General features: G+C 44.5%; 1 protein-coding gene across 1 annotated transcript in view; it reads left to right on the top strand.

The window, feature by feature from the left end:
• The first annotated feature begins 10255 nt into the window (after window positions 1-10255).
• The window catches only part of HEPHL1 (hephaestin like 1), a 34410-nt gene continuing 17740 nt past the window's right edge, over window positions 10256-26925 (top strand). The window contains exons 1-6 of the mRNA XM_040548110.1: window positions 10256-10425; window positions 20639-20883; window positions 21700-21912; window positions 23675-23854; window positions 24874-25128; window positions 26162-26330. Coding sequence (XP_040404044.1) covers window positions 10256-10425; window positions 20639-20883; window positions 21700-21912; window positions 23675-23854; window positions 24874-25128; window positions 26162-26330 — 1232 coding nt within the window. The remainder of the gene's footprint in view (window positions 10426-20638; window positions 20884-21699; window positions 21913-23674; window positions 23855-24873; window positions 25129-26161; window positions 26331-26925) is intronic.

Raw genomic sequence — 26925 nt, 5'->3', positions numbered from 1 at the left:
TCCCCTCCCAGAAACAACACCCAGAGTCTGCTGAGTACAGCTTTTCCCCATTGACACATCATTTCCTCTGGGGGCAATTGTGCCACCACCAAGAGGCAATCCTTTGGGAAGGAACCCTGTGATTCAGTAACTCTCACCCAGGTTTGCACAACCAATGCTCTGCACAAGCTCTGCTGTACACTAGGATGTGGGGAACAGTGCCAAAATGACACCTGGAAAATACCAACCATCACAGCATTTATCCACTGCTTGCTTGCGTGGGTCTGTGTTCATTAGATTTAACACAAAACTCATTTTATTTCATTACTCAGCTGCTTTGACCAGGGGTGGCACAGTGCCAGTGCCCCTGTTTTCTGAAATGGCAATGAACCATGACCTGTGGCCAAGGGTTGTTTGTGCACCTCACACTGAGCAGCACTGTTGCTCTCCAATATTAAAATAATTAGAGGTTTCTGCTTTCATTTCGCTGGTTTCGTGTAACACTTCTTTCTGGTTTTGGCTGAGAGGCATTTCTCAGCCTCATACGTTGTCACTGGGGTTTGTCCCAGTCTGTGCTCAGGGTGCAGGTGAATTTGGGGCTAAAAGCAGGACCCACTGGAAATGCCTCTAGTTACCTGGAAGAAGGGGAGACATGATACTTCTGCTGATGATTCCTCTCCTTTCTTCCTAACTTGACCTTTCTCCCAGGAAGCCTTCAGCAGTGACAAGCAAACATTGGGAATATACCACAGAAATGCATGTTTTGTTAAAAACTGCTGATTGTGCTTGAAAGAGCTGTTTGACACTGTCGGGAGGGAAGGTGCCTGCAGCCCAGGGTGGTGTTTCTGGTTAAATGGAGAAACCCTTTTCTGGCCAGGGAGATTTTAAAAGAAAACCCTGGTGTGAGGCACCTGGAGAGCAGAGACCGGAGCAGAGAGAAGAGGGCAGCAGCCCGAAGGCTGACAGCCATCGTTGGGTGTTTTGTTACTCTGAGGGGGACAGTCCTGCCTGTCCTGCCTTCCCCATCTGGTTTGGTGCCAAAAGAAAATAAAGAATAATAATAAAAAAATCAATATGAGTTGTGCTGGCATAGCTGTAATGTTTCAAACACATAAATGAAGTCAGGTTTCTAGCCAGAATTACTGCTTGCCAGCATATCTGCTTACTGCTTCAGCTGTATTGGAGAAACAGATATTTGTGGAAAATTTGGGTAAGCCTTTGGAAATGCAGCTCCTCCAGCTCCTGAAATTTGTCAGATTTTTCCAGCTGGTGCTGGCTTATTGGAGAGGGGACCGTGCAAGCCCTCTGCCCCGAAGTTGTTCATGGGGGCTCATGGTGGGGTAAGAGGATGTTTTACACCTCCACGTTATCACCTGTAGCAGAAGGGCCCGAGGCAATTGCAGCAATATTTCCCAAAGTGGGAAGTGCCTTTGGGAATTTGTTAGCACTGTCTGGGTTTCTGAAAGCGATTCACTGCTTGCATGGACAGCCACATCATGTAATTTTCCCCCAAAAAGAAGAAATCTCCATCTTCAAATCAGTTATACTTTGCTGCTCTTGTGTCTACTGGAAGGCAGCTTTAGGGATTTTGGGGGGTGGGGTAAGGGGGTGTTGAGGAAAGTGGACTTTTTTTTGTTGTTGTCTGAAAGTAGGTATCGAAAGTAGACATAATTATAGGTGCCTTCTGAAAATGTGTGGCCTGTCTGTCTCCACTTACCCATATCTCTTCACATCCTCAGGGACATACCATCTCCATCCCTGGAGATGTCCAAAAGCCTCCTGGGCATCCGGGCAGCCTTCTCCAGGTGGCCCTGCTGGAGCAGGGGGTTGAAACAGATGACTCCAGAGGCTCTGTGATTGCGTAGTTCTGGGAAGGGCTGTGCTATATCGGAGAGGGATGACAGCAGAGCATTGTGTGGCTCAGGAGCTGCCCTTTGTGCCAAGCACTGTGGTCACGTTAGCAGAGGTGGCACTGTGCTGCCATGGGTTTTGGAACACAGTCCCTGTAGCAAAGCTGGCTCTACCACAGCCACTATGAAGACTTCAAAAAGCTGGACTTAAAGGAGAACAAAGTGTCTGGCATACAGTGCTTTTGTTCCTGAGTGGTGTCACCCGTTGCTTACACTGGGTGTGGGCCTGAGTTGAGCTAAGGGCAGGATGTGCGATGACGGCAGGTCTGCGGAGGCCGGGAAAGGATCCTGGGAAATGCTGAGAGGGAAGACATTGGGTGGAGATGGGATCATAAAAGAGCTCAGTGAGAGATGAACCCACATGCATTTAGAAAACAAAAACCTGGAGGGCCTTCTCCGGCAGGCACAGCTCGCCTCGTGCTCCCCCCGGCTTTTGTGCCCGCAGCTCGCCCAGCCAGGAAGCACACTTGCTGCGTCCGTGAGGGAGCTTGGTGTGAGCCCAGGATGAAATGCAGACCTGGAAAGCTGAGGCAGAGCATGGCAGACAGCTGTTCCAGCTTTTAAAATCTATTTTCAACCTCCTTATGATGCTTGCATTATTGCATATGGCTGTTATGAGATAGGGATGCACTTCCCTGTGACCTGCCTCTTCCTTGCAAGAATTGCTTTTTGAAAGAGGCTGGGATCCTTTTAAGAGTAGTTTAATACTTTTATAGCAGCTCATATCTGGTTATAGCTTCAGGCATCTTCCTCCCACGATAAGCTCACCAAAAAATGTATCTGATGTCCCAAGCCTGTTCACCAACTGGCATTAAATGCACTGGATGCCTTTCCTTGGGAAAAAGCAAACGGGAAAACCACTTGGATTCACACAGCAGTCAGAGGAAGCCATTTTAGTGACATTTAACCAAGGGTTCAGTGGTTGCTGGATTCACCTGGGACGTGGTGAATCATATCCTGAACACCTTCATGCTCTGAAGGAAGGGTGGGATGCCGCACATCAGCACATCTCACCCCAGAGCCCCCCGTGCCTTTGCAGCCAAATGTGAGAGATTACAGATTCAGGCTGGAGACACTGTGTTGTTCTGTTTTGTTTTCTGTTCTCCTCTATCCATCCATCTGTCCAGTCAGGCATTAGATAAAGGAACAAATCACTCACTGCAGAGCATCTCATCACAGCAGGGAGCTAATTGGGACAGCCTCCCGGTCCATCCAAGAGAGGTGAGGGATTCACCGGGCACATGGGAGGAGGACAAGCGGCAACCCAGTGCCCACGCATCTCCTTCCTGCTCAGCAGCCGACTGACAGCGACCTGGTACCACTGGTAATGACGTTTCCAGACACGTAATCTTGCACATTGAGAATGTCAGCTTTTATTCATCAGTTAAGTATTTTCAGTCCTTCTGGCTGCAGAGAAGATCTTGAAAATATGATCTGCTCAAAAATTGGAGACCAAATAAGGAGAATTAGCATTTACTGTCTTCCGTGATAAAAGCAAAACCAACCAACCAACCAAACCAACAAACACCTTTTATTTTTGAGAGCCTGACTTATGATTTTCATATAGCCCAGAATGGCAATGTTGTCCTTTTTGGCTAACAGTGCATTTTATAATCAGCAGCTGCCAAAAACACGTGTGCGGTAAGTCACCACATGCACTGCCTTTCCCTGGGTTTGTGCTTCTTTCCTTGCCCTTTGTCTGGTTTATCTGGCTGGTAAGATTAGGAGCACTGCAGGGCAGGGAGGGTCCCTGTCTGTGTATTTGCACTGTGTCTTGCCACTTGTAAAGGAAGCAAGTAATCACCACCCTTGCTGCTTTCATGTCTACTTGCACAATAGAAATAATTAATAGTAATAGTAGTGCTTTGCCTATCTGCGGCTCCTTTCATCTGAAGACCTTAAAGTGCTTGACAAGCATTAGCTAAATTAGCTTCCAAATACCTGGAGAGGGAGTCAGATATAATGATCCCTACTGTGCAGATGAGCACACATGGAGAAGCGAGGGCTAACTGAGTGCTTACAGTTAGTCAGCTGAACCCATGCTTCCTCCACTGGGGGAGGTTGCTCAGCACTTCTGAGGCTCAGGCTGTCTTCTCAGGCACTCAGATGTGGGGTTTGCTGTCTGCTCTTTATTTCCGAAGCACACAGCCTGTGGACCTGCGCCATCTGCCCCAGGTCCTACAGGAGCTGGAGGAGGTGTTTCGGGCACTGTGATTCACGAAGATGCCCAGTCAAACTCCTGACCTGGCTGGGGAGAGGAGGAAGCTCCGCTCACGTCATGTCACATCAGTGGGAACAGGCACGGAAAAAGTGGCTCTGTCTGAGTTGTTCCTGGTTTCAGAAACAGAAGTGGACTCCAGTGCAGAATCGCTCCAAGCAGCCTAGGGCAGCCAGCTTGGTCCCAGGGGTGGTAGGGCCACAACTGCAAAGGCACATTTGCCTTTCACTTCATAACCCTTTCAGAGAGAGATCTTCAACTGAACTGGCAAATTTTCTCCATTTGCTCCAAATTTGGTGAGGGCTTACCAGGCTGTCTCCCCGTTCATAGGGTGCACAAGCCCTTGCTTGCAAAGGAAGATGCCAAGAGCCCCGACCCAACACCAAGGTCTTAATCCATGGTCATCTTGTCTCCTGCATGTCTCACTCATACCAAGCGTGCCCTTCACCTCCTGGGATCATAGCCAGCAGCAGAAAGGAAAGACTGAGTAAGAGCTGGGCAGAGGACATGAGAAATCCTCAGAAGGGTCTATGTAAGATTTAATATTAGCTTTGGGTGCCAAAACACAGGCAAATGGGAGACCACAGAAAGCTCTTCAAGGGGATCTCTCAAGTGTTGTTGGATTACTGAGGGGAATAATTGGGTTTGTGGAAGGAAGAGTATTTATTTATTTATTTATTTATTTATTTATTTATTTATTATTTTTCTGTAGACTGTGCCTTGTCTATTTTAGTACCAGGGCTGAAAAGTTTTCACTCCATCTAATGGCACTGTGTTGTAACATAGGCTTCTTTTAATAGGAAGCAACAGAGTCACTGAAGAGCAGCAGGTCAGGTCTTTATTGCAAAGCCTCGTAGACACAAATGAAAGACTTTACAAGTGTTGGCAGTCGCCTGCAGATCCCATAAATCACACCATCTCCCTGTGGGCAACCATCCAGACCTCCACAAGGTCATGACATTTTTCCCTGCTTGCTCCTTTTCAGGCGGAGGAACTGGGCAGAAGAAGTCATCAGGACAACAAATAATTTCTGTTAGCTCGTCCTCCAGAAGTAACACCTCCCCATTAAATCAGCAGACCCCAAAAGAATTGTCACAAGCCTGCTGGGAATTTGGATGTCTATGCCACTCTTGGGGATGGCTTGCCTGACTGAGGTGAGTCTGCAGCAGGGAAACTACTTGCGAAGATGCATTGGCATCACTTCTTCTTTTTTATTTTTTATTTTTACTTTTAATTAATTTATTTTTTCCCCTCCGCAATGCTCGATACCTTCTTCTGCTATCTGCTTTAAAAAATCCTGGTTAGTTTTCCAGTGCTGGTGTTTCTCACCACAACTCCCCTATTTACCTAGGGAGAAAATGGGGCAGTGACCTCATAGGAGGAAAACAAAAGGGACACATTCCCTCCAGAGCAAGTAAGTAGGTCAGCGCCGTGGGGCAGGCTGGAAGCGCAGCCTGCGATGCTCGGGGGGTGGCTGGAGGAGGTTGGGCAAGCAGCAGAGCTGCTCGGGGCAGAGACGAGGCTCTTGGTGCTGGTGTTCCTGCAAGTGGGGAGCAAAGGTGGGTGTGAAAGGGTTTCACAAACCAAACGGGTCAGAGCATCCCTCCTGTGAAGAGGGAAAGTCCAACGAGAACCTCGTCTCCATCACATTCAAGCAAACAGGGACGGCGGTGGGGCAGGAGGGCAGCTGCTCCCAGTGCTGGCCTGGGAGCCAGGAGACCAGGGTGCCTTCCTGCGTGAGCACCTGGAAGTTACCTAACCTTCCTCTTTCCTCATTTATATAATAGGGTTAATAAACGCACTCTGCCCCACGGTGGTGACGTAAAGTTAAGCTCTTTCATGTTTGTTGGGTGCTACAATGGGCATCACCATAAAAAACCATAAATAATGTGCCTTGAAGTTCTGTTGAGGTATTAGCCTTGTTTTAGCAGTGCAAATGTTACATGAGCTACCTGCACACAAAAGCTTCTCCTAATTAGGATCAAAACTTCCTTTTTTTTTTTTTAGCCTTTTGTTAATGGCTTTTGAAGCTGAATACATTTCACTTGCCCAGCCTATTTGGCAATTTATTATAATCTCTTCAAACTAGCAGCACCTTTCAGTACACTCTTCATTCTCATTATTGCATCCCTTTACAATCTTCACCTTTAAGTGTCCTTTTGTCCTGTGTACAATCAGTTTCTCCAAAGTCTAAACTCAGCTTTGGTATTTCCCTGCATCCTCAGTGTGGCAGACATGGGCTTTGGCTCAAACACACAATGGAAAAAAAACATCTGTGGTTTGTTCTGACCTAACTGGAGCCCTCTTTTCGATTTCATGCAGTTGTGGTTTAACCCGGCAGGCAGCTACACACCACACAGCCATTCCCTCACTCCCCAGTGCTGGGGGAATGGGGGATTTCTGGACAACTGTTGTGGTAAATGCCCAGGTGTGACCCTGAGCTGGGCACGTGGTCTGAGCCCAAACTGGTGGGTGGCAACAGTGGGGACCCATTTGAGCTCTGACGTGGAACCTGGACAGCTACCTGGCTTCAGTCTCCATCCTGCCAAGGGACTTTGTCACCTTGGGAGAGTCACCACAGGCACAGCTCCAGGTTTGGTGGCAATACCAGCTGGGGGAGTCACTACAGGCACAGCTCCAGGTTTGGTGGCAATACCAGCTGGGGGTAGTCTTACCTGGTCCACCTGCACCTGTCCACGTGAGTAATTCCCCAACCAAGCATGCAGAGCAGACACGAAAGTGCCATAGCAGGCAGGCCAGGAATGAGTGTCTAGGAATGGGAACTGTACTGCTATCAAGAAGGAGCAGAGGGAACCAGGGAGTTAATCTGCTTGCACATCAACTCATCTGCTCAAAGGAGAATACAAGTTGGCTTTCAGTAGTAGGTGGTCTGAACAAAAAGGCTTATCTCTGAACTCATGTCAACTAACTTTAATGAAACAAGGTCTACTTGATGAAGATCAGCACATCCAAAATTTCTTGACCTTGATGGACATTGACCTAATGTCCATCATGAAGTTCACTTAGTTATTCCAGCTAATTTATTAACGTTGGGTGGCACAAGTCTGGGCTTTAGTGGATTACATTCATTCCTGATGTGCTTAAAAGAAAGCTCCATTAGTGACGTCTCAGTGCTCATTCACAAACTTATACTCAAGATATTCACTCTTCAGACCTATGAATATTGCTTGAATATTATAATGAGTTACAAAACTTTGAAACCCAGCCATGCACTAATTTTAGCCTTCAGAGGGACAGAAAGTCTTGGGGAAACCAGTGTCCAACCTTGTTGCGGAAAGCATTCTGAACAAAGGGACAAACTTCATCCCATTACCTCACTGCTGGAGGGGAACTTCCCAGAAATTTTCCTGATGCAAGGGCAAAACAGCTATTCTTTCATCTTTTTCTGAGTCACGTCCACAGCACCTCTCCGGAATGTAAATGTGCCTGGTTTTAATGATGTGACAAGGTAATTAAGTGTTAATATGTGGATGCAAAGGGTATACAAGGTGCCAGATCTAGTAAATGCTGAAGCCAAGCTAAGGCGTTTACCAGACTTACAACACGTTTCTGATACAGAGTGCTAATGTCTGGACATTATTCCTGTTACAGAAAAGAAATTTCCAGTAAAAGACAAATAAATAACTTTGTATTTGGCTTTTTAATATTTTTTTTCTTCTAGCAAGTAAGCAGACAGGAGCCAATCCCAGGCACATGAAGAGCAATAGAAAAACTAGGACATAGCACTACGAGTATTTATGACCACGGTGCTGTCAGGTGCCAGCTCAGAATTAGACATTTCCTCTCCCTATTCCCCATTAGCTCGATGCACTTTGGATTATGTGAGTCCACGTATACAGACTTATGTTAAACATATAACAGAGCTCTTTAGTTACAAAAAAGCAAAAAGAGAGATGGTTATAGCAAAGCTGTCTGGATGAAATTTACCTTGTACCTGTTCTTCAAATATCTCTAATGCCATGCAAATTTTTGATTTAAGCAATTGAGCTGTATACAAACTCATTCAAACTCATACATGCCATCCTCTAAACAAACACATCCTATTGAAATGCAAAAACCTAACTACATTATGGCAATAAACTTTCATGTAACAGGCACCCGGTTCTGTAAACTCAGGTGCTTGAGAAGCAGCTCACAGTTTGCTGGGCTCAGGACAGCTACTGGGGGTGAAGGAGGCATTCGCTGCAGGAGGCTGCAGGGTCACTGGCCCTGTGCAAAGACCGCAGTGGGATGTTGTTAACTTGTTAACCAAGTGTCACCTTGGCCTCTTCCCAGCTTCATAGCCCACCAGCTGGCCTCTTGGTCCCACCGCATTTACATGTTTGACAGCTGTGCCACCACCTGGAAAGCCTCAGCCTGTCCTGCAGTCATTGTCTTTTCTTTTGCTTTCTAATTATGCTTTTTAGAATCATGGTGCTATTACTTGGCACCATTTGGGTAACTGAGTGACACAACAAAGCAGTGGAAAATTATTTTTTAATATTGTTGTTTTGAAAGATCGGAAACTGATGTGAGATGCCAAGAGGTTGGGCAGCATGGATTTGCAGCAGAAGGACGAAGAGAAGAGCAAAGTCTTCAAGGTTAACATGAAGACGGTGGGTGACATACTTCAGGATGTCTGTTTGTACAGCATCTGTATTGTTATGTCCCTTCTCACCCTTCTCATTGTTCATCAGTCCATTGACCTGGGGCAATGAACATCAGCACGTATCAGACAGCAGCTTACAGCTGAGGGTCTCTTGCTTTTACAGCTGAATTAAGATGACCGATTGCGATTGTCTGTATGCTTACCCACGTACACTGGGCTGCCAGTACTCACAGCTAAAGAAACTGAAAGCTTCTTTAGCCAGATACTCCTTTCTGTGCGCCCTGTGTCTGCCTTGAAGGAAGACTCACCATGGTCCATACCTCACATAACCGCCACATAAAAACACATTCGCTTTGCAGAGATACGTTACGAGTGATGCAGATAAACCTGTGGCCACCAAATTCCTCTGAGAAGCCTGTGACACCCCTAGCAAGGAGTGACCATTAACTTCAAAGGGAAGAGGTCGGATGGCTCTGGAGCGGGAAGGGGAATTTCACTGCCATCACGGCTGGAAATGAGTCTCAGCTGTAATGCTGCATTACAGAACTGCAGAGTTTAACGTCTTTCGTCAGTTAAAAACTAATAAGAGGGTAGTATGGCTCTAAGTGTCTTGTCACCTAGGTGATTCTTTGGGGATGTTGCCTAAGTGGTTTCAAAAACCCTATCAATTAGGTTTATAGGTTTATACCGTTTATAGGTTTACACCTGGCTTCACCAAGATGGTAATACCAATGTCCTCTTAGAGGAAGTCAGGCTACAAAAGAAGGGATTGGTTTTCTACAGAACCATGTGGGCATGTTAATTAGGAAGTTTAATAAAAAGGTAATATTTGTGCATTCATTCTTAATGTCCAAATGGAAAGACCTTCCAGGGGATCTAATTTTCAGAAATCTTTGTAAAAAAGTGCTTTTTTTTGGGCACTCTAGATCTGAATACAACCAGACCACATTCCATCATAATAAATTGGTCAGAAAATCCGAGAAATGTGAGGGGTACTGGCAAATTCTCCCTCTCTCTCTCTGATAGTGCACCATTATAAATTAGTGTTATGTCACTGAATAAACCCAATGAAGGAAGCAAGGTGCTAGCTTTAGAAATTTCAGACATGATAAAGAAATTAAAAATAAAATAAAAATAAATAAATAAAACAGAAGGGGGAGTTGACAGGGGTGACAAAAAGACCATAAAAAACCACCCTGTCCCAATGTGCCATACCAACCAGTCTGGAAAAGAGGGGACAAAAAAGCATTCAGACTTCCAAGAAACACCAACTGGCTCTAGCCTGGACAGGTAAATGAGCAATTTATGCATTCACCGAAGGATTGGCAAGAGTCCTACTATGGCAGCAACCTCCTCCCTAGCCCTGCTCTGCATAGCAAGGCTCTCTACCTATCCCAGCCCTAACCTGCTGAAAAGGAGGAGCTTTGCCCTGTCCATTCCTTATTTATAACTTGTCAAGAGCCGGGAGGGAGGGGTGAGCTCTCCGTGGTGCATCCTGCTGCTGCCTGCCTGCTGCCAGCCTCGCAATCACAACTACAAATGCCTCCTGTGCGAGGTGGTGGCTGCCTTCGCACTCTTGGGTTCCTCTGCCTGTTCACAGTGGTGGAAACAAAAATCAGAACCTACTACCTCGGGATTGTGGAAGAGAACTGGGACTATGCACCATCTGGGAAAAATCTGATCACGGGACAGAACCTCTTGGAGGACAAGTAAGTCATCAGGGGCTTTCATAAACTGGAGATACAGTGAGGACTCTAAACAAAATTGACCGATGTGGTTAATGTTGCTGTAAATGTCTTAAGATGTCCCTTCCCTTCCCTTCCCTTCCCTTCCCTTCCCTTCCCTTCCCTTCCCTTCCCTTCCCTTCCCTTCCCTTCCCTTCCCTTCCCTTCCCTTCCCTTCCCTTCCCTTCCCTTCCCTTCCCTTCCCTTCCCTTCCCTTCCCTTCCCTTCCCTTCCCTTCCCTTCCCTTCCCTTCCCTTCCTTCCCTTCCATTCCCTTCCCTTCCTCTGTTGTTGCTATTGTCACAGACAGCATTTCAGCTTCTAGGCAAGAGGAGAATTTGTTTGACTTCTCTTCCATCTTACTTGATTAGGCTGTGTGATAGCCATTGTGTATTTGAAGGTGATGATAAGGAGGTGATATTTACCAAAGATTCGTCAAAGAATTGTAGTGGATTAGAGGATCACAGCATGGCTGAGGTTGGAAGGCATCTCTGGGTCCACCTGGTCCAACCCCTGCTCAAGCAGGGACACTCAGAGCAGGATGCCCAGCACAAGATCCAGGTGGCTTTTGAAGATCTCCAAAGAGGGAAACTCCACAATTTCTATGGGCAACATAAAAGAACGATTTTAGAGCAGGTTCAAAAGGGGGTTAAAAATCCCCTCTGTGTGTGTGTTTCGTGGAGAGGCAGGAATATCTAGGACACATTGTCCAAAGTGAAATTGCAACTTCACCGCAATCAAACACAGCTCTTTGCAATAAGACGCAGAGGAGCATTTGACAGGCAAGCACTCGTGACTTTGCTCTTGGTGAGATGATAGAAATTGGGGGTTTGGTACGACTTTGTAAAATTCAGATGTGTATAATACCTATGAATGAGATTCAAGACGATTATCCGTATACTCCTGCAATGTATTCAGCTGTGGAGACTTCAGTTTAGGACATCTGTTTAGGTAGGTGCTTAAATGTACAGCTGTGAATGATGACATTGAAGTCCTGTGCTGAAAATGGAGTGCATAGGTAAGCTCCGTGATGAATCATGCCTCGGCCAGAGGAAAACAGGCAGACAGGCACCTGTCCTTGTGCCCTCACTGCTGGCGTTGGCTCTGTATCGCTGCCGTGCCGGGACAGCTTGCCTGGACATCAGGAGGAGATGGCACAAACCCTCAGTGCCTTTCTATAGTGTGGCCTTCAAACACTCATGGGAGTATTTTTAAGATTTGACCAATATCTTTGACAACCCAGGGATAGTTTAGGGGTCCTTCCTCCGAGTCTAGGCGTGGGGTTGGGATGGGAGCTGTGAGGGAGGGAGGAGATTCTGGTGTCTGAAGGCACTCTGGGAGCTCTGTGCTGTGTCCCCGGAGTTAGAAATGGAAATGTCCTTTCTGTTGCTTTAGGCAGAAGTAGGACTTTTCTCTAGTGGTTGGTAATTTCAGAATCACTATCAGTCAGATTAAATAAACGAAGAGTTTTTGCCACAAGAAGGAGGCAAGAAAGAGTTTTATTTTTCAATAAAGTCTTATGTTTATGCTCTTAACAACTGGATGTCCCAGATATTATCCAACTCAACAAATGTTACCCTTTTAGGTAGGATTCAGGATAATATTTTGTTCCTAACCCATGAATAACATTGCTGGAAAGGCTCTGTTAAACACTGGCATTTCTCACTTCCCTACTCTTTTTGCCAGAGGATAACTTCCTCTCCTCTCTAAACTGGAAGATCTCTCACTGGAAAGAGATGAGCTTTAAGTGAAGGGCTGTTTTCTGTAAATCCTCCCTAATACTGCAGAAAGACCTGGAACCTCTTCTGTAAAACCTACTTTTAAGGCTACCTGCACTTTGAGCTCCCTGAACACCAAGTGGCACATTTACCTTAAAGTAAGAGAGGTACTGGCTTTAGATATTAACATCAAGGTACTGAGACCTTAAAGTAATGCCTTTTTTCTTGGCATGATAGGGAGAGATGATAGCTTATGTCTTCAGTCAGTGTTGTAATGTAACCATTAGAGAATGTTAATTCCAGAGGGATTACCTACAGAGGGAATGTAATCTGGATTTTAAAGTAGACTATATATGTTCAAAGTTTGGGAGCTGTTTGTGATGAACTAGCTCTGTACGTGAAGTCTTCTACTGCAGAATAATAAAACCATTCCTGTAACTAGTTTACTCCATTTCCAAGGTGTATTGAATTAAGACAGAACAAACCTGCTGTATTCTGGAATAATAGTTTCTCTGCATAGGTACATGGACTAAATTGTGAATCAATTGTAGTTATTCTGAATATTTAGCTCTTTAATGTGAATTCTAATGTAAATTTAAAGCTGTATACTAATGGTTTACCTGTCAGCTAACTAATTGGTTCCTATGGATAGTAAGAAAAATGCAATTCCACTTATGAAGTTTAAGGACCAGTTCCTAAGGTAGGGGCAGGGATGCATTTTGAGCCAGTTGTGTTCAGCAAGCAGCAATACTCGGGCTCGCTGAGCCGAGCACTTCTCACCTTGTGATGCATCCTCGCAGCATCCATCTGATGGGACACAATCCCAGTTTAATTGATAGGGAAGTGCAGATAAAGAGCTTGCATATAAACTGCTTATCTTTAAAAGGGCAGGTGCATATACAAAAAGGAATGTTCCCTTTGATTCCAGCTAGCCCACAGAGATACAATCAAAAACACTTATTCTTTGCTCCTTAATAAAGATGCTGAATTAGCAATTGTGTAATGGAAAGTGTTACATTACCTGGATCAGATAGTGAGATTCAAAAGACGATTTCAACGTTGCTGTGCCAAAGCTGATAACATATTCCTCAGCCTTTGGTTCTTAGCAGCGATGAGGCTGCTTTACAGAAAGCAGACCTCGGCAGCTGAGGCATGGGGCTGAAATCAGGGAGCGGGCTCTGGCACAAGGCTGCTCGGTTCCTGCTGTGCTGGTGCTGAGTGAGCTGCCTGCCCAACCAGAAGCCGTGGAGCTGCCTCAGCACCTCCCTGGGCGTGAGGTGAAAAGTCTGCCTCTCATCAGAGCTGATTAACCCGAACGCAGCCCTGTGTTAGCGTAACTATCCTGCTCGGATGTTAATTTTGATGATGATTTGTGTTGCTGCCATGCTCAAGGGCCAGCCTGCTGCTTGCACAGGGCAAGTATCTCGCTGTGCATCAGTGCTTCTCATGTAAAGAGAGTAATGAGGCTGCTTGCCTCTGCCTTTTGTCTAGTCTACTTGAAGCCTCAAGCTGTTCCACTAATTTTCATAATTTGGATTGTTGCGAACGGGGCTAAAATGTTTCACTCTCAGTTCTTCCTTCAAACATCAAGCTGGCATTTTCTGAAACCCCCAGGACTTTGGAAAATAGAGATAAATCCAAATTACAGCCACTGAATACAGGTGGGAAGGTTTTCGGCATCCCCTCCCACCTGATATAACTGGTGGAAGGGTTGACACCAGTTGACCACATCCACGTGGTAGACTGGCCATGCAAGGTGCAAGGAGCTGTCAGTGCTGCTGGACGTGCTGCAGATCCCCGTGAGATGTCATGGGTTAGGACATGGATATTGGTGCAGCAGGAGGGTGAGCTCAGACACTGCCTGCTCACTTTAATGGCCACAAAGGCAATGGCCTTTCAAAATAAGAATGCACTTGGGTGTTGTGGCTTGACATACATTAGTCTTTCCCTCCCTATTGTGGCTCAGCCCTCAGGATTAAAGTTTGGTTGATAATCCTTTTAAATTAATTTGGTGCTAGTTTATATGATGGGCACTTAAATCTTGCTCTGCTGGTGGTAGATGTTATTAAGTTTGCCTGATGTAACCAGTCATCCCCTCTCCTTAGGCCACCAAAGTTATATTTATCTGGGCTAAATCTTGCACCCACCAACACTAACGGGTATTTTTTGTTACCGCAGCATCAAACACAGTTTGTGCAACTCGCCTACGAGGAGATCCCACCCAGATAAATGACGGTAAAACTGTCATCACAGATGCTAAACTAATGGCTGAGTAATTACGCGGCCAAATGACCCAATTGCATCAGCAGAGAACATCACTGTGGGAAGGGTCAGCATCAAAAGGGCATGAAAGGTGAAATCCTGGCTGTAATGAAGTCTGGGGGGAGTTTTGTCACTGGCTTCAGTGGAAGGAGAAGTTCACCCTAGGAAAGAAACCTGTGACACTTTGGAGCCTCGTTTAGAGGTTTTTGGGTTTTACTGACCTCGTCAGTTGCCATTGTGGGTCAGAAAAGGTCTCAAGTCCCTTTTGAGGACATTGTGCCTCTGTCATTCGAGGGCACACAACTCATCTTGTTTGATGGCGTGCGGTCAGGGCACCACCTACACACGTGAGCTGGTACTGCTGGTCCACCTCCGCTGGCCATCCCTCTAGCACAGACATTGCTTTGGCCATAGCACGGGAGCTGTGGTCTGGCAGAGGGTTACTCTGAGCAGGTTGCATGACCCAGGGGTTAAAATGACAGGGGAACCATGGGCACTGTCGTAGCTTACTCCAGCCATGAGAAAGCTGGGGAATTTTTAGCGAAAAAACTGTTATAAACTCAGACGTAGAGTATGCAAAGAGGGTAGAGAATAAGGTTTCACCAACAGATTTTAGGGAAGAAACACATAAGGGTATTTGCATAAATTATTGCCTTTGCAAAACCTATGGGACTTTAGTGGAGCAATAATAGGAAAAGAAAGTTTGTGTTTACCTACAGCTGCACCAAGGAACATGCAGCAGCTGTTGGGCACGTTAACTGCAGGAGAAAATTCAAGACTCCTCATCTGGTAGTTGTCTGAAGTGTTGATTTTTCAGTGGTGATTATGATAACAAACCAACTCAGCAAGCTTCAGAACTGTATCGGTGGGGGATCTGGCTCCATGCCCTGTAGTGTTTGCTTTGCTGTGCACAGTGTGTACGTCTCTTCATGTACACTGTAATGTGGTACTCACATAAGCACCATATGAAAACTCTAACCTCTATTAGATTGTATCTCTGCTTATAAAGATCACAGGTAACATAAAAAAGGTAAAAATTCAGGCAAAGTACATTTTCTGTGTGATAGAAGGAACAGGTATAGAAACTACACTTAACTCATGGTCCTACCCTGAGACGGCAGAATATCTTCATGTCTGTTCTTGAATTCATTGAAGAAGAGTCTAGACAACACTCATTTCACTCTTTCTCTCATTTGGAGGAGTTTTAATGTTCATTATTGCAGGGGGATGGCTTGCTGTAATCACATTAATACTATTTTTTAGGAATTAGAGTTTATCACCTATTAATAATTCCCTGTCCCTCTCATGTACATTGTCGTCTTTTCTTGGAGTTTGAGAACTGCTGGGAATGGTTGGTAGGTAAAATGAAATCAGACAGAGAAATAACAGAAGGATTTGTATCGTTTTCCTGGTCTGAACAAGATCTTTTTATGCCTTGATTTACAAGCCTGCTTACCTCCATATGTAAACTTAAGACTGCCCTGATTATAGGAGGAAAAGGAAGGACCACTGAAGAGTTTCTGAGGGAATTTAGAAAGTTTGCATGGGTACAACTCCAGGGGATGGAGGGTTCCCCTTCCCTACAAGGAGTAGGACTGGCTGATCATTATGACTTTCTGCCCATGAAGCGCAGGCTGACAACTGAGTTGGAGAGACAGTCAAGGTTCAGAAGAGCAGCTCTCACATCCGCACAAGACCTGAAGGATAGAAGAGGTTCAGGCAGTGATATCACAAAGGCATGATGAGGGTAAAGTGATGTGAAGTGAGCAAGAGAGCATGAAGAAACAGGGAGGTTTGCCTGCTTGCAGCAAAAGAGAAGTGAGAGGTAGGAGAAATTTTGTCACGTGGAGCCCAATAGAATAGGCACGTTGTGATCACTAGAAGAAAGAAACAAAGGCAGATTTAGAGAACTGGACGTGTTTAACTATTACAACATTTGAAGAAGTTGCTGCTACAATAATGTATTGGAAAGTCAGTGAGTGGGAAAAAACAAAACAGGAGATGCAGGGGAAGGGGATGTTTAACGAGGTGGATGGAAATGTGAAGTGCTTCCCAAAGAAGCAAACATCATCAGAAGAAGACAGGGAATGGTCTTTGAGAATGCTGTTGTCAAAAACACAAGATGAAATCCTGCAGCAGGGAAAATCTCGGAGGGACTCTGGAGATGGGAAGGAACCCAGGAGTGGGAGATGCACTGGTGCATCTGGGTGCACTGGTGCAACACCAGCATCGGAGACTTCACACTGAGAAGATGCTCTCACTGAAAGAAAGAAGAGGGACAGGGGAAAAACCTGTGTCCCACAGATGGAGCAGCAGAGGACATGGAACCGAGCCTGTGCCAGCTCCCTCTGACACATCCTCTGGCTGCACTGTGGCACTGGGTAAAGGTACCAGCCCCACAGCGTGCCCACATGAAGTGACCAATTGTTTCAGCATCTGGGGGTGCAAAGGAGAAGTCACTAATGCCTGTACATCCTTTCTATGAGATTTCTGTGGCTGATACTGTTAGTTCCAGTGTGGGCAGTCTTTATGCAAAGGACTGTAATGTACAGCACAGCAACCCATGTAAAGAGTTTCAGAGATCTGCCATCTACTTGAAAGGCTGAGGTGGGCACCCCAGAAGTCCTCCTGGATGAAATGGGGAAGCCTGGACACCTAGAATGAGACTCACAACAACCAGCGTGCTCTGGTCTCCGTTTGTGGAGGGCAACCAAAAGGGCATGCTGAAAATAGATGTCTCTGTATAGGCAGAAGTGGGATCTAGCCTTTCCCAGACAGAAGGAGGAGTGAGGCTGAAGTGTCTGCATTTCAAGAAATTCCAAGGGCATCATCAGTGCCTTTTGGGCAGGAAGCTCTTCTGCCCTTTGGAAAGTGTGGGTCTGGTAGGAAAGGGAGCTATGGATGAGCCTGAGTCCAGAACGCAATGCTGAGAGCATCAGTGGGGTGTGGGAATTTGTCTCCAAGAGTTGATTGGTTATTTTCTCTTAGACTGTGGTTAACTAAAACCCATAGCTAAACAGACCCAAGAGGGTAAGTTTCTGCTTCTGTGCTGCGATCCCTTGCTGACTGCATGACTTTTGCATCTCCTGATGCTCAGCGTAGAAGAGCATCACCTGCTTTGTGACTAGCTGTAGGATACCTGTTACAGACAGTGGGCTCTGCAGCTCTGAATGGATGGGTTACTTGAATGGACCTCATTTCAGAAAGCTGCCACTAAAAATACTTTTTTTTCCCTGCCTTCTAGATGTCTTTGAATAGGAGATGGGCACAGATCTGGTCAACAGAAATGCTAGCTAAGATGACCTGTAGCACAGCTTTAGGCACCAAGGAAGTCTTCAGTGACTAAACCTTCAGGGCGATTTCCTGAACCTCAATACTGTAATGGGTTTTGGGTTCCCCGTTCTGTGCATTTACAGGAGCTAGACTCATGTCAAGCATCTGAACATGCCAGGCCAAGAAGTGACTGTTTTTTTTCTTGGAGTACAGTTCTGCAGAGCAGGCAGTGTGTCCCAGAGGTCTGAAGTTATGGGAGAGCATGCAATGTTGTCTGGCCAGATAGCCAGGGCCAGAAAAGCTATGTCATCGGGGAAGCATGGTGCCATTGCAGTGCCTCATGTAAAGTATTTGGCTGCTTATAAAAATGGTAAAAAAAAACACTGCTGAAAATAAGTACTTTATAAAAAAAAAGGATCTATTTGACTTTTTTTCCCAGAGAAAATTTCTTTTAAACCATTCTAAACACCAATTTATAATTCGAATTAGGGCACAGCCACAGGAATACATTGCCATGAGGTAAAGCAGCTTGGGCGTTCACACTGCACTGCTACTACCACCACCCACTGCTCTCTGGTAGCAGCTCTTCCCCCAGGCAGTGGAAGGTATCTTCTCCTGGGCGAGCACAGGGTGACTTGCCAGGTCTCGCTGTGCACACAGAGTTACCACAGAGCTGCTAATTTGCTGAAGATCCAGACTTATTGGCAGCTCACTCCTTAACAAGATATTTTTGGGTGTATTTATCTAACATATTTTATTCAGTGATGAACCAGGCTGAGAAGCTTCCATCCTTTCCTCTCTGTTCTCGGCAGCTGTTTCTGCCACAGCGGTATCACTGGCAATGCTTTCATTTGTTATCAAAATAGCTCTTGAGGAGTCTGTATTATAAACCACATTTTTCAAATTAAAAACCATTCTTTTGGGAGGCTTTCAGATTTCTATCACTTCAGTGATCTGGTTTAGGCAGTGGCCACAGGGGTACAAAGGCCACAGTTGGGGGATGTTGTGAGTTAAGGTAGCAGGCAGTTTTGGGCCCCTTGCTACAAGAAGGACATGGAGGTGCTCGAGCGAGTCCAGAGAAGGGCAACGAAGCTGGTGAGGGGTCTGGAGAACAAGTCTTATGAGGAGCAGCTGAGGGAGCTGGGATTGTTCAGCCTGGAAAAGAGGAGGCTCAGGGGTGACCTTATTGCTCTCTATAGGTACCTTAAAGGAGGCTGTAGCGAGGTGGGGGTTGGTCTATTCTCCCACGTGCCTGGTGACAGGACGAGGGGGAATGGGCTAAAGTTGCGCCAGGGGAGGTTTAGGTTGGATATTAGGAAGAAATTCTTTACGGAAAGGGTTGTTAGGCATTGGAATGGGCTGCCCAGGGAAGTGGTTGAGTCACCATCCCTGGAGGTCTTTAAAAGACGTTTAGATGTAGAGCTTAGTGATATGGTTTAGTGGAGGGCTTGTTAATGTTAGGTCAGAGGTTGGACTCGGTGATCTTGGAGGTCTCTTCCAACCTAGATGATTCTGTGATTCTGTGATTCTGTAGAGATGGCTTGATAAAGGGGAGCATTGGATCTTATAGTGAAGAAATTATAGCAAATTATACCTTTCAACTCATGTGACATCCAACACTTATGCAGTTGGTAGTGTACAGAAATGGCAAAACAGAAAGTGTTCAAGAAGGTGAACTGATCAGTCACAAAAATTCACTATAAATATGGAATTGCCATGTTTGTGCCAGTGATACTTCAGGAAAATTTAGCTCAACTTTTTAATGAGTTTGTTTTAGGAAGTGTTAAAGTTCAAACAATCTTCAAGAGATGCAGAAACTCATGGAGCAGTCAACTATGTTGAAGCTGGTCATACAGCCCACTCCTGGTTCTGTGGCAAGTGTGGTTATTTGGACACTGTGTGGGATACTTAGGGATGAAGGGTGTGTATCGTACTTGTCAGATGTATTCTAGAGAGAAGTAAAAAAGATTTAGTATCATGACAGATGGGCTAAACATCGGTTTCCAGTATGAAATTATAGTTAAAAGGGCAAAACTAATTTCTAGTTGTATAAGAAGTATTGACAGGGAGCACCTTTAACTGCAATATTACTTGCATATTATGTGAAGTTCTTGTGTTCAGACTTCAAAAGAGATAGAGCAATATTGGAAGGCTTTCAGAAAAGAACGCCAGGGAAGGTTGTGGCATAAAGAATGTCAGTGCATTTGGTTTGTCCAGAAGAAATGTAGGAGGCAGTTTAATCAATTAATTAAAACTTGTGCAAGTGTCTGCCTAGAAAATAAATTCCTGATGGTATGTGGCCTCTTTGATCTGAGACAGGTCATGATGGGAACCAGTTGTTGGAATATGGAGCTAGATGATTTTAGACTGCAAATACAGTTTGGAATTTGAAGGGAGCAGGAATTTAATAGCCACAACGTGTCAGCCACTGACCATGTGGTGGGCTCTCCATCTCTTGAAATTGCTATAAAATGTGGGTTCTGTAAAGTAGAAATTATGCCTTTCATGCAAAAACATCTTATGCTACTCTTATGGGTTGCCAAACTAGTTGATTATAATTGCTCTTATTGGCTTTAGAAAAAACTTTGAATTAATTTGTTTTTCTTCTCCTGCACAGTCATGCATTTAGATGTGAGGTTTGGCCCTTGCGAAAGAGTGAGAAGGTGCTAAAACTGTACAGAAAGTCCTGGGTGGCTGGTCCTCAAGTGAAGACTTGTTCGTAGTACCTGTGTAGTACCTGTGTAGTACCTGCAAGCAGGATAACTGTTACTGCACAGGAAGGGGCATGGACCCTGATCACGTTGTCCAGGTTGACTCCTCACTCTTAGATCCACTAGCTACGTGATTTGTCCCTGGGAACTATAATCTGCACTGTAAGCACCTGTTATTTGATCAACTCTTCAAGGAATTTTTAGTCTCTAAATTATTTTCCCTTCTCAACATCAGGTTTGCAAGCGTGTATGCAACAAGAGGAGCCAACCGGATAGGGCGTGTGTACAAAAAGGCTATTTTTAGGCAATTCACTGATGACACATACTCCCAGGAAATCCCCAAAGAAGGCTGGCTGGGATTCCTTGGGCCAGTCCTGAAGGCAGAAGAAGAGGATGTCTTTATTGTCCATTTGAAAAACTTTGCTTCCCGTCCATACTCAGTGCATCCACATGGGGTCTTCTATGACAAGGACTCTGAAGGTAAAAACTGATTTGTCCTCTCTTTTCTTCTCCATTTCCCCTGGAGTAGCAAATGTCAGGGCTAGAAGCTTGTCCAAGTATTTATTGTTCTGGCCATTGACATCAGAGGACTTTAGATCACCCTCTCATAAACCCATCAATAATTGCAACTGATGAATAAAACCAGGAACATCCTCATTTCTTAAAACTTTTGCCACAAACCTTTGACGCCTGGGATAAATCCAACACTGAAACAGGTTAGGTGGGTCTTTTTTTCCCTGAATTATTTTCCTGAATTATTAGTCACAGAAGTATTTTCCTTCCTTCTTTCTATGTCTAGCCTGTTGAATAGATAGAGTTCTTGTAAGTGAATGTTTTTTCTCTTTATAGGTGTATAACATACGTGATATAATTTTCAGAATCAAATTCAGAATTCAAACCTATGCATGTGTATTTTGGTTAGAGGTGTATGGATTTGCCTACATTTATCACTCTCATCAGTTTTCTGTGAGAAGATGTATAATTTAAGCTGACAAAATGTGTATGTGTCTGTTTGATGAGAGTAAAGAGACATGGGAAAATTAAAACCTGTTTTTTAAAAGCTTAATCTACTCATAAGTAATTGATCTTAACTGTCAACAGTTTTTGAATATTTTTACCAGAACTTCTGAAAATTTTCACAATTTCTCAGTGATTCTTTGTTTGTGAGTGTTGTTATTATTTTTGAAAGCTCTGATAAAATAGAAAATACATATTTATTCAAGGAAAATGGTTAAGGGGGAGCTAAAAGCTTCCTTTTTTTTTTTTTTTTTTTTTTTTTTTTTTTTAATGTATTAGGAGCGCTTTACCCAGATGGAACCGGCGGTAAAAGCAAAGAGGACGATTTTGTTGTTCCCGGTGGAAATTACACGTACACATGGCCAGTAAGGAAAGATTATTCCCCAACTTTGGCAGACTCAAACTGCTTGACTTGGATTTACCATTCTCACATTGACACACCAAGAGATATTGCATCTGGTTTAATTGGGCCACTGCTGGTTTGTAAAAAAGGTACTGAGCTAGGAAAACCGACAAAGCAAGCCCCTCTGCCAAGCTTGGCATCTTAACAGTCATTTTTGCTTACAGGTATAAACATGATGGTCTAGAGTCTATCCCTACATAGCCCATAAAAAGGGGCAAGGAATAGCTGGGCCATTCCAGGAGCACCCCAGGGTAGGTATTGTAGCTCTGGGACAACCCCCTTCCTGCTCCCCTTTGGCTTCACAAGAGATTTGCCTCGGCTGGTGGAGGGACTGCAGCATGCTCTGTGGCCAGCTGGGCATGGCCGAGGCTAAAAATAAACGTTCCAAAACCGGGATCATTTCAGGACAAGCGAAGGACTCATTGCCCAGGAAGTGAAATTAGGGCTGGGCTGGTGACTTCGGCATTGGTATTTACATACTTGAAACCCCAGTGTTCCTTGTCATTTTTTTTTTCCCTTATGGATTTTTGCATGTAAGTTTTATATCACAGCCATATGGAAATGTGCACTGAACAGCTGAGGTGACAGCCTGTCCCGTGTACTTATAGCCTGAAAATTTTGTGCTGGAGCACTCAGGAACCATGTACCAACTCTCTCCCCTCTGTCAGCTGAGCCATCATCCCCTCTCCACCTGGGACACGTGTAAATCTGCCACCTCTTTCCCATATCTGCTGCAGTACAAAACCAGCCCTAATTTTATATACAGAAGCAGTTTTTATATATTCAGGAAAAAAAAAAAAAAAAAAAAAAGACTTCGGTGTGGAGAGGACAGGCATGGTGTCCAGCTTTAATCATAATTAAGATGTCTCAGACTTTTTTCTCTTGGGGAACTTCCTGAATATGTGAAACCAAGCCAATAGCTTTAGGATAATGCATGAAGCTAGGAGATAGCATGTTCAAAATAATCCCAGCCTGGAAGGCCAGCTTATCTGCGTGTTGGGTCTTGACTTTGTCAACGTGGATATCTGCACAATGCCACTGCTTTAGGCCTCCTCCCGCTGATGGTGGTGGGTGGCTCCTTACAGGGCTGACAGCAAGGCTCTGGGGCTCCATCCCAGAGGACATTGGGGAGGGGATGAAATATAAATCCCTCAATGGTTAATAATAGACTATCCAGTGTCACCACTCCTATAGTCTCAGGTTGTCCCCCATATGGTCCCTCACATACCAATACTCAAATTAGATTGAATAGATTGTACTCATCCTGTCTTAAGGCTTTTAAAATTTAAATAACTTGTACTAGTTAGTTGTCTAGGCTTCCTCACTAGTCCATGAGGAGTGAGCTGCACTTAGCCAGCTGTTCCGAGGGTATGCTCCACAAGCTGCTTCCGTGCAACACAAATGTGGGCTACCACTTGCCTCTCCTTAATTTCTGGCCAAAACAAAAGTCACTGGTTTCCAGCTGGATCAGACTTCCGTTCTGGCTCACTGCATAGCTATACAAGTGTTAATACTGACTGATGGGCAGGGTTGGGAACAGTGGGAAAAAGATGGAAAAAATGGGACCACAGCTTTTGGCAGCTGCTTGTGCTTATGTCATATCAGCAGATCATTAAATATCAGCTTAACTTAGATGAGATGAGCTGCCTACTGGAGGCACCCATCTGCTGAAAGGTTGGGGAGGGGGGGTTAAGGTGTCTTGGAGGAGCAAAACTAGGTGAGAGTCAACATGCCCTATAGATCATGGGCAGACCACTATATATCCTTGAATGCTCCAAAGTTATTGTCATTTTTTACATCCAATCCCCTCCAAGGCTCTTTTTAGCACTTTCCTTTTCGTTTGCGATTTAGGAACTGCAGATGAGACCTCAATAGAAAGGACTGGTGCTGCTAACGCTTTTGCCCTGATGTTTAGCATTGTAGATGAAAATTTCAGCTGGTACCTCGATGAGAATATAAAGACCTTCTGCTTAGAACCAGCAACAGTTGACAAAGAGGATGAAGGTTTCCAGACCAGCAACCGAATGCATGGTGAGCAGGACTCTTGAGCAAATGGTGACCTACAGCAGTGATCAGGCTCTTTTCTTTTCACTGGGACTTTCCGTCTCTTGTGATGTGTCTCCTTTATCTGTGACAGCATGGAATGGTTCAGGATGCTGAAGTACTGTGCTGATAAAAGCCTCTCCCTAAACACAGTACAACACACTGGTTTGCAGCAAGGAGATTCAGCTTTCACATCCAGCTCTGTCACTTGTTCAGCATTTTATCTTAGGCAACAGACATAAGCCTTTTGGTGACTGCTTGACCAGCTGTGAAGAGAGAAAAGGAGGCTGCAGAGCACTTTGAGATGTGTATATTTGAAGAGTCCAGCATTCCAGGCTCTCGAAAGGCCTCAGGACTTGTGGGCTGGCTGGTACTGCTACTCCTGCCCTTCAGAGATCAGTGGGGCAGTAGTACTTTGTGCTATTTAGAGACCTGGTGTAAGAAGTTAAATCCAGATATTTCTCAGTATTTCCGTTGTTCCTTAGAGCCTAGGAGATAAATTATATTGCAAAATATGAATCCTGTTCTCCTAAAGTTCTCCTAACATTGTCAGACATGGAAGTTGAGGAAGAGAGAGCTGACTAAGATTGATTTGTCTGATATCATAATTTTCAAATCTTAATTGCTTGAGCCAGGTATATAATAGCTATTTATGACTTAGAGTTAGAGAATAGATTCCAGACATCCTAAGTACCTGCAGAACAAATTAACTTTGTTATCAGGACTTTTTGTGGTGACTGGGGCTTTGTAATACCTTGTTATGACTCAGGAAGTTTCTCATAGACCCAGACAGAGAATTTGGGCCATTTGATCATCCTGAGCTGTTAGCTGGCTCTTCAGAAATGTTATTCTCCATCAGGGATCCCATGAGCACCTAATTCAGCTAGGGACTCAGTGTGGACATTCATAGATTCTTTTCCAAGAAAGGATCATGCTTGGAAAGGAGGTCAGAAGAACCTGGCACTTGTCTTTTCCCTCTCATAAAATCTCCTACTTTTTGTTTTTAGCTCTTAATGGTTATATTTACGGAAATCTCCCTGGCTTGGAGATGTGTGCTGATGCTCCCATGTCCTGGCACTTGATTGGCATGGGACACGAGATCGATATCCACGCTGCGTATTTCTACGGCCACACATTCACCAACAGAGACCAGAGGGCAGATGTCGTCGGTCTGTTCCCAGCAACATTCATCACAGCAGAGATGACTCCTGGGAACCCCGGGAGGTGGTTGATAACTTGCCAGGTTAATGAACATTTACGAGGTATGGTGCTATAGATCTTCCTGATCCTATCAAATACAGAAGTTCCAGCCTCAAATATGCTAGGAAAAGAAAACTGAGAGATGTTTCCATCTCTGAGTTTCCAAAACTGAACGCTTGAGAACTATTTCATCAGAAAAACATCATGAGTTTAGTCTCCAGTGAAAATTATGTATGTTGGGCCAAATATTCAGCTAGAATGAGTAACTTAACTGTGTAAATACGGGCAACTAATGTGAGAAAAGCATGATAGACCCAGTTTTGACACAGCACTTTCTATATAAATTACATATTTTGATGGTCAATGAGAAGATCCATCATCACTTTTTGTTGTAGATAAATATGTACACTTTAAGAAATGTCATGCCAGATGAACACGTCGTAACTTTTTTTTTACAGAAATCAGACAAAAATTAGCAATGTGTTCAGAAGCTTGGTAAGACACCTTTACATGAAAGAATTTGATGATGACGATATGTGAGAACCTGAAAGCCACATATCATAAACTAGGTTTGTGACAGCAGGAACTGTATAATTATAATATCAGAGTCAGTCACAAGTTGTGAAAATTTTTACTTTTAAGAACTTCCATGTTCACTTCAGTAGGATTATTATTAGGCAGAGAAACTTGATTCTGGCTAGCAACTCCTTCAGTGATAATAAACCAGTCTCTCTATTTCAATGGAAGTCGGGGAGGTGATGCCATGTTGCACATTTCAGGAGGCACTCTGATCCCCAAAATCATTCTGTCATCCTTACCCAGATTAAGGAATGGAGCAAATAAGCCCACTAAAAATCATCATAGATTTCAGTGGATTTCACCCATGGGATGATGTACCACTTGTGAGAGAAGGGTGCTAGTGTCTAGCCCAGTGTAGACAGAAGTCTCTAAAAATAGAAGCTTACCCAAATGATCCTAGCCACTTTTTCCAATCCACATAGCTCCTGCCTAGAGGGTTCTGAATGTTCATTTATACCCACAAGTTTGCTGACTGCAGCTGGCCAAGGACTGTCTCCAGACTCTTTCTCCTCCCAGGTGGCATGGAGGCACTTTATGATGTACAGATCTGCCAAGAAAAACTGTCTCAGCCTTCACCAGTCAGTCACAAGAGAAGATATTATATTGCTGCTGAAGAAGTGCTCTGGAATTATGGACCTGACGGTTATGATAAATTCACTGGGCAGGGCTTAAATGCCACTGGCAGGTAAGCTTTCTCATCCTCTCCTGTTGTGCTTAATTTCAAGAGTCTGGGTGAGACTTCCACAGTGATTCACCAGGGCTAGGTCCTGCACTGTTATTAATTTTAATTGAATGGGGCAGAGAGGATTTAAACAACCTTGTTGAGAAATTAGATTTGTAACTGCGATGCCTAGGAGTTGCCTTCTGGAAGCACTTATCTCTCTCCATCGTTAAGTCCATGGAGAAAGTGAGCCCTGATGAGGCATGCAAAGTTCAACAGAATGGAAACCCTTGTGTCAAGATTCCTTTGGCAGTTTTCACACTTGAAATTGGTGTATCTCAGAGGTGCTATAATGGGAGATTCCCCCCCCCCTTGTTATAACTGATGAAGATGAATTATGTTAGAGTATCTCCCAGGAAAAGTAAAGAAGATTAAAGATGAATTGTGCACAGGTAATAGCACTGGTCTTGCCCTAAGGTAGTTAGAGGTAAGTTGACAGAGCACTTGTCCTAAGTAAGTTGAAATTAAACACATGGAAGTCTAATGCACAATGAATACCCATTTGTTAACTAATTTGTAACTGTAATTCAGCTCAGGAATATTTAATCTAGCCTGCTGG

The sequence above is a fragment of the Cygnus olor genome, chromosome 1 (genome assembly GCF_009769625.2).
Source record: "Cygnus olor isolate bCygOlo1 chromosome 1, bCygOlo1.pri.v2, whole genome shotgun sequence".
In the NCBI taxonomy this organism is placed as follows: domain Eukaryota; kingdom Metazoa; phylum Chordata; class Aves; order Anseriformes; family Anatidae; genus Cygnus; species Cygnus olor.
Note: the sequence above shows the minus strand (reverse complement) of the source record. Positions and strands in the feature narration are given on the sequence as shown.